Source organism: Poecilia latipinna, unplaced genomic scaffold, assembly GCF_001443285.1.
Source record: "Poecilia latipinna isolate Pla-1442-1.1 unplaced genomic scaffold, P_latipinna-1.0 Scaffold7, whole genome shotgun sequence".
NCBI lineage: Eukaryota > Metazoa > Chordata > Actinopteri > Cyprinodontiformes > Poeciliidae > Poecilia > Poecilia latipinna.
This window is the reverse complement of record NW_015112623.1, coordinates 696,282-704,493: the sequence shown is the minus strand read 5'-3', so window position 1 is coordinate 704,493 and position 8,212 is coordinate 696,282. Positions and strand designations below refer to the sequence as shown.

At 40.6% G+C, this 8,212-nt stretch overlaps 1 protein-coding gene across 2 annotated transcripts; it reads right to left on the bottom strand.

Moving 5' to 3' along the window:
• On the bottom strand, positions 1-7,324 carry lnp1 (leukemia NUP98 fusion partner 1). Of its 2 annotated transcripts, none has more exons than XM_015024252.1 (4): positions 6,760-7,324; positions 3,281-3,514; positions 2,795-2,893; positions 1-666 (listed from the first exon to the last, which is right to left on the bottom strand). In XM_015024252.1, the coding sequence occupies exons 1-4, from the start codon at positions 6,943-6,945 to the stop codon at positions 559-561; spliced, it is 627 nt and encodes a 208-aa protein (XP_014879738.1). In that variant the 5' UTR covers positions 6,946-7,324; the 3' UTR covers positions 1-558. The 2 variants fall into 2 exon arrangements, with proteins under 2 accessions (XP_014879738.1, XP_014879666.1); XM_015024180.1 differs by lacking the exon at positions 1-666 and adding an exon at positions 2,352-2,554 and having other exon boundaries at positions 6,760-7,323.
• Positions 7,325-8,212: the final 888 nt, after the last annotated feature.

Here is an 8,212-nt window from a genome sequence, read left to right as displayed (position 1 = left end):
CTTTTTTCCTGCTTACTTTTTGCTAATCTTTAAGTTTGATATTATCATCTTTAATTAAAACCACACCCAGCATGCTGTTGTGGCAAATCAGCCCAGTCATGGTCAGTCGTTCTTTGGCATTAGCAAGACTGAGACATCAAAATAACCCGAATTATATTGTTTTTCATCCAGCTAACAATTTTTAGAGTGTACTTTTATGACAAATTGAGGTAAAACCTTCGTCAACTAGCCTCCCTCGTAGGAGTTTGTTTCATCTGACATTACACATACAAATAAGCTGCCCGTTGTCTGGACCTGAATTCGCTTAGTGTGTCCTTTAGTTTTGCTGTGAGCAGTTCAGACCGACCAGTATGGCCACAGGTTCTCCCGAAACATGGACTCCTCGGATCTCATTGCTCAGCAGCAAAGTCTGTCTGCTAGCTGGAGGATCCGGGCCGCTCCAAGACAAGAAGACAATCTAGAAGTGGGTGACCATGCAGAGGGAATGGCAGGTTAGGATGTGCTGGAAGCTTCTGGGGCCGGGAGGTCACAGGAATGAACATGCGAGCGCAAGGGACGTCATGGGACAGTGGTGCGGGACGAAGACCAGTAGAGAGGCTTTATGACGGAGACATGGACGCGGCACGTGGGGCATGTCTGTCTCTTCCACAGCCACTGCTCCATGCACTGAAACACACCACAGAACAGACGGGAACATCACCCACATTTATTGGCTAACTGAGTTGGTGATTTATACACATATTGATTTTCTGTTCTCATGGCACCATGTCATTTCCCACATGTAGGAACTACATGCACAGCAAGGTCATGTGGGAAGGACGACAGTAGCACGTGTTTTGTTCATTTCCTGTGAGATCCTCAGAAGACAGTTTTCTGTGTTTAAAAACTGATAAAGCTGATATAACCAGTGCTGACCACCAGGAGGGTTGAGAGGGGCCCCTAGACCCCTCTTGAAAAATTCTGGCCACCCCAGAGAGAATCCTGTTCATGTCATAGAAAAGCCAGCAGAGTCATCTTTCTCAATGGGATTTAAATCCCATTGAATAAATAAATAAATAAATAAATAAATAAATAAATAAATAAATAAATAAATAAATAAATAAATAAATAAATAAATAAATATTTCTGGGAGCATCACTAGAAAAATAATCCAAAGTTCTGAAAAATTTAACACAATATCAACTCTGGTTTCAAGGTCAACACTTGGATTGGAATAAATCGGGGTCACCTATTAAAGTAAATTGATGTCTGAACATATTCAAATATACATACACACATATGCAAATGTTTTACCTACTTTATACATTTCTTTAATGTAAAGTTTAAGTTGACAGACTATATTTACACCAGAGGTTGTAGCTTGCAGAAGTATTCATGGGGCAAGGAAAGATTTCACAGTAACTCTGGAGGAGCAGCAGAGACTGTACACACCATCAATCTGGACTTTCATAGAGAAGTGGCAAAAAGGAAGACATTGTTAAAAGAAAGCCACTAAGACTCGTTTGCAGTTTGCCGCAGGTCATGCAGGGGACGCAGCAGGCATAAGAAAAATGGTGCTTCAGTCAGAAATGACCAAAATGAGGCTTGCTTCATGCAAAATGCTTTCTGAGGTGAGAAACTATGACTGCACATCACCCTGAATGTTGTTTTCTTTAAATGGCATCAAAGAAGCTGCTAATAGATAATGGAATGATGGACTGAGACAAATACAGGGCAACCCTTCAATCACTATCGTTTTCCTTCTGCTTCACTTTTTGTGGGCCGACCACACAAAATCCAAAGAAAATACATTTAATTTTGGGGTTGCAACTTGACAAAATGTAAAGTTCAAACACTATGAATAATTTTGCAAGGCTCATTTCAAGCTCATAGACTATAAAAACCTCTGGTACAACTAATACTGCACATTATTAAACTGACTGAACTACAGTCAGTCACAAAGACTACGTTATTCTCCAACAGCATAATGTTCTTAATTATAAATTCAAACCTTTACACTACTATAGCTTTAGTGCTTCACTGTGAGGGGGAAGAGGTTAACTGGAACACCAAAATCTGACCAAACCCAAAGAGGTCATGGGTCAGCTTTCAGGATTTATTTTAAGTTAAAAGTTTTTGTGGCACTAGTGACCTTTATTTGCTGCATCAGACAGGAAACGAGAGAGAAGTAGTGAAAACACTAAACCGAACCTCGGCCAGCTCATCGAGGACAAATATATATACATATATATATGTGTGTGTGTGTGTGTGTGTGTGTGTGTGTGTAGACATTTTCAGGATTTGCAGATTCAGACACGCCACGTTCCTGAAATAAAGCAAGAAGGAATCCTCCTGATCATTGAAGGAATCACTAAAATAAAAAAAGATGGCGCCCTTCCAAGAGATTTCAGCGATGCCTTCGCAGGGAAAGCTGTCGACGCAGGGCGTGCTGCTCCTTCGCCGAGGAAATCCACCCATCCGCAGACTTTCTCCTCTCCTCCGTCAGCCTCCTGAACAGACAGGCCACCGTGTCGCTGCTTCTGCGCAGCACGCTCGCCTCTAACCGCCGGGCTTCCTTCAGCACCCACCAGAAGAAGACATCAGACTCAGTAAGCGCCAAATTGGGGATCAACGGTTCGTGAGGACGCTCCATGCATCTACAGAGTCATTTGCTACTGGATCGTTGTTTTCATACCAGGCCCCGTCATGCATATGCAGGAATGAGATTTGAGACCTGATTCGTGGCATGCTTGGGGTCACGTTGGATCACAGACAGGAAGTTTGCAGCGTGTCTGACCTGAACACGTTCTCTTACCTCTTTGTGGAAGCGGTGTGTGCAGTGAAGTTCTTGAACTCCCTCTCCGTTCTTGCACATGTCTTCATGGCAAATCAGGCACATCTTGTCTTTATCGCTCTACGAAACATCAAGAGGATTTTCAGCGTCAGTGTCAACAGTTCTTTTGTTTCTGATACTGTTACACAAAGCTACAAAGGGACATGTGAGTGATTCCATTTGCAAGGAGGGGACGATGATGTCACAGATCTGGATCAGTGTTACAGTGTTACATTTAGATTCCCCACAAACTCTTTCTTACTAACGACTGAAAGTTCTGCTAATAGGAGCTTTTTATTGTTGCTGTTACGTCATGCAGATCTCACATGTCTTCTATCCTGCGTGCTTATTAAGGTAACACAACCTTAATGCCCTCTAAGCACTCCTTAATCCCGACAGGCTTCGCTAAAAGCGACTTATCAAGAAGTTAAATAATAATCTTTATGCAGCGTAGACATCAGTTCTCACCAGACACATGGTTTTCTTGTCAGTGAAGCACAGCCTCCTCTGGAAGGACTCTGTCAGCTCTGGGATGGGGGTGATGCGGCTCTCTGTGACGGCCGTCTTGGGCCGGTTTTCGTCCGAGGAGATGCGATGAACCCTCTGGTGAGGCCTGACCTCCCCCTTGTCTTCCCTCGTTTTGGGAATGGGCGCGTTGGTTGCCGTGTGGGTCTTGTTCAGCTTCATGGCATCCAGTTGTGTCTGTACATCACACAAATGAAGAGAAAATGAGTGTCATTGAGGGGTTTGTTATTTTCTTTTTCTTTGCTGAAAATACAAAGAGCCTCAGTGAGAGTTTTCAGTGAATGAGTAAACCACTCTGCCACTAATGTCCTTAGATAACGTCAACTAATTATAGCTAACCTCTTGACTCTGTTTATCCAGTTAATTCATTAGCTATAATCTGACCACTGTGAGATGGAAGGCAAGTATTCCTTAAGGTGATGTAAGGTGAATATTCTACGTTTAATTCGGCTCCTCGTTGTTTTTCTGTGTGACTGAAGCTAAGTTATGTCACAGCTCAATGATGCTTTACTTCCAAGCAAAATGAACAAAATGTACTGAGCTGCTTCTCAGGAATTATATCACACAACCACTTTTACTGGTTAAAGCTAGAGATGCACCGATCCGATATTAATATCTGTATCTGTCCGATATTGAAAAAAATTCTAGATCGATTACCTGTGACAAGGTACCCGATCCATAACGGCAGATCTATTCAGTCTAATTCTATGCTTTGTACTCTGAGCAACGTCATGCTTTGCTATTTATTTTACCATACATTTAAAATTGCTAATTGCATTTTTGTTAGTTTCAGTCTATTTATCATTGCTCCTAATTTCACCAACTGAACAAATTGAAGTCATGTTGTTTTTATATGTTTGTGAAGCTATTGGTGTGTTTAAGTGTGCAAAGTTATCAAATAAATTTGTAATTCAGGACATTTACATCTGTGTTTAAAAGAAAAAACACACAGAAAAATGTCTTAAGTCAATTCAGCACTGTTTTTCTGTATTGGATTGTTATCTGACAATATTAAATCTCAGATATCTGTATTGGTATCGGAAGTGAAAACAGTGTGTTGATGCATCCCTAGTTAAAGCAAAATATACATTACAACTTATATTTATGTGTTATATGAAAACAAATTTATCCAGTGGAAAGTGAGTCCATGTAGCTATCTTTCCTTTGCTTATGGCTAATTCTTATAACCCGTTGGTTTACATGTAAACGTTTTTGGGCTGACAGTCAAGGGACTAAAGAAACACCGCCTACTAATTCATAACCGGACAGAGAGAAGGTCATATTACTCAGGCATCTAAACATTTCAAACCAGGTTATACAGGTTGTTTCATTGACATCCAAGATCTCATTTGTAAGATAGACCAGTTTTTATAAAACAAACAAAAAATTACAAACACAGCAACAAAACAAGTACTTAAGAATTTGGACTCAATTAAATGAGCTAACAAAAATATGAGCTAAAAACAAGAGCCAAGATTTGGTGCTTTAACGTAGATGATTTCATTAACCATGTGATTTTTCAGTGTTTTGCACTTTTATAGCATCTTTTGTGTAGTCTTAGTTTTGATAATACAAATATTAAAAATGATCAATTAAGAAAATAAACCCACATTTTTTATGGATGGGCAGAATATAGATGCCAAAAACCATTTCCCTAAATGCTCCATTGCATATTTGGACCATGAACGTGTCAGATAACACACAGCAGCTCCCTGTTTGACAAAAACCTCATTTAATAAAGCTCATCTGTTATGGCAGGTAAAACAAAACGATTTATTTATGCAAAGTCTAGTAAAAACCTTTGACCAAGTCCGAATTGACATATGCACAAATGCAATAAATCAAATAATTTTAATATTTCATTCAGAGATGGACCAGTCGACCAAACAACAATACGAATCAGACAATTTTTTTTCTCAGCTGCTTCTGATTGCTAATCGAGTCATGTACCGAAGCAGCTGGAGGGGGTTTCCATTGATTAATTGTCAGAAAGCATCGGAATCAGTTGAAATGAGGATCAGCAGGCCAGAGGTCAGAGAAAACTGTAAACCAAAACCTGGAAATGAATGAGCGACCCATCTCTTCTTTGTTTTTCTCCTTTTAGGTTACATAACGGTTCATTGCCACCATCCAGTCTGATCCAGAATTAGCCATCATCCCCCACAAACACAAAACAAAGCTCTACGTATTTCATTAATTTCTCCCGTATCTCTAAATAACTGTAAACATTAAAACCTTTAAAGGTTTCTTTTTCATTGATGGAACTTTAATAATATAGACCAACAAGGAGCCAACTGTGATTTTCCAAAGCAATATAATATAGTTTCAAAACACAAAAGGATCAGGTTAAAAAATAAATAGATATTCTATGTGCTACTGAATGAGCAACAAACCGTCAGTTTATTGTTAATATCAGCGATGTTTGCTACATTATCTACTGAATGCACGCAGTTATTTTGAATTGTAGACTGCGGGGGGCGTTCTTAGTGTTCTCACAACAGAGATCTTAAACTTTGACTTCTGAATACCAGGAGAAAACAGAAAACAGGTTTAAGCATAAATCAATTTAGCAAAAACTATAAATAATAATAATAATAATAAAAAAGAGATCAGTTTAGCAGTCAGATGTAGCACAAACACATCCTACATTCTAAAGACCCTCACAGCTCCCTTCACTATATTCAACAGGGCCCAGTGTTCCACAAAGATGCATTAATACCTGCTATATGCAGAGCCAGACTTTAAAAAGGGTTGCCAGTGGCAGTAGCCCAGGGTTTCAATTCATAGTGGGCTCCCACAGATTTCTAAGCTTTTTTAAAGTTTTTTTTTTTTTTTAAACGAATGCATGTTTTGCAGACATTGCGCTTTATCTAAGAGTCATTGGTCCATATCAGGTGAGTTGCACAAATATTTGGGGATTTCTTATTACTGTAAGCAATTCTCAAGTATTGGAAAATTATAAAGTTATGATCATTCGTTTTTGGAACAACATGTTGAGCTAACGGCCAAGAGATGTATGAAACTTACCACTACCCAATTATGTATAGAACTACCTTTCATTTGCATAAGCAAAATATTTTTTCTCTGGTACATCGGGCACCAAAACAGCTTCCAGCCCAGGGGCCCACAACCTTGTAAATACGGCCCTGACAACTTGCTACACAAGTGGTATAAATTTTTTTCAAGGCACATTCCAGGTCAGGACTTCTTTCTACAACAAGCCATAAAAGATTATTACTACATTAGGCATTCACATGGAAGGGAACAGTCCAGACATGTAACATTCGACTGAATAAAAGTCACGTCTTGCTGTAATAAAATAGCACAGATATGAAGACCTGTTTTTCTGTGTGCATTATGATGCTCTACAAAAGTCAATTCAAGTGGACCTGAGTGCATCTGGGTGTTGCTCCCGTCCTTACCACGGTGGGGAGTGATGCTCTGCGGTCGAGGTTTGTTTTCGAAGGCCTCCTGAAACTACGTTTTCTCTCTCTGGAGTGTCCGCCATCCATTCCGTGACCCCAGTAGCTACTCATCCAGTTGGTGAAGTTCCCATCATCGTCCTCGTCGTTTTCCATCACGATAGCGGGCAGCAGTCTGAGGGACATGATCACTGCTGTGTGTACGCACACACACACACACAGGCACAGGCGCAGGCAGCCTCTTGGCTCAGCAAACCCAGCAGGACAGATTCAAATGAGATCCCAGCTCAGTGGTGCAGAAAGCAAAGACCACGCTCAGCTGACCCACTAAAGTCTCTGACAGCCCCGCCACACACGAACGTCCCACAGGGAGAAGGTAACGTCTACTGGATGCCACTGGGTGTTTTTTGTCTGTGTTGTTGTAGTGTTATTCCTGGATAAGCCAAAAATAAAACAGCAGAGCTTTTGCTTGAGTCTTTAAATAAGAGAATCCTTGGTAATCTATTTACCGTGTGGCTGGCAGAGAGTTAAAAAAAGGAGATGCTGGGAGACACTGAGTTACAGCTAGTAGTTTGTTTTTTTTTTTTTTTTTTCAGTGGGTGGCTGATGTGGCCTCAGCTTTAAATCTTTCCATTGCAGTGGCGGGCCTGTGGGTAAACAGCCGATACTCCAATTTGCCCATACTTTCCACTGGCAGACCGCATCAAACCTGTCAATAATTATGGAGTGCTGGGATCTGTGTCTCCCACATGGCACGGAGAGCCCAGGGCTCCCTGTGGCAAACGAGACAAACCACGTCTCTTTGGGATAACCTGTCTACCGCTGCACACCTATCTGTATTTATTTTTTCATAGTGTCTTTTTTCAAGACACTCATGAAACTTTACAAATTAAGCTTTGTAGTGGAACTACAAAGTTCCACTACAAAGTATAAACTTTAATTTGTTATATTGGGAGTTTATGTAATTGATAAATGTAAATCTAAAGTCTCAGTTTTCTATACCTAACGTGTAGTTTGCATTTTAATGCATTTTACTAGACAGACAGACAGACAGACAGACAGACAGATAGATAGATAGATAGATAGATAGATAGATAGATAGATAGATAGATAGATAGATAGATAGATAGATAGATAGATAGATAGATAGATAGATAGATGTCTACCTTCTGTCATTTGTGGCCATGCTAACTGGGGTTAGACCCGAGGTTCCCATGTGTCTGGAGGTTATAATTGAAAATGCCACACCATGTTGAAAAGTGCTGCCTAGGGTCTGTGACTACCAACATGGCCATCCTGCGGAAGGTGAATGGGAAACGGGGGATCAGTTTTCGCCATTCGGGCGGACGCGCAGTGTCGTTTAGAATTCATGGTAGGCTTTGTTGTGGTGAACCAGCTGTAGCATAACAGAGAGAAAGGGGGAGGATATGAGCAGCGCCTACACAAGCATGAT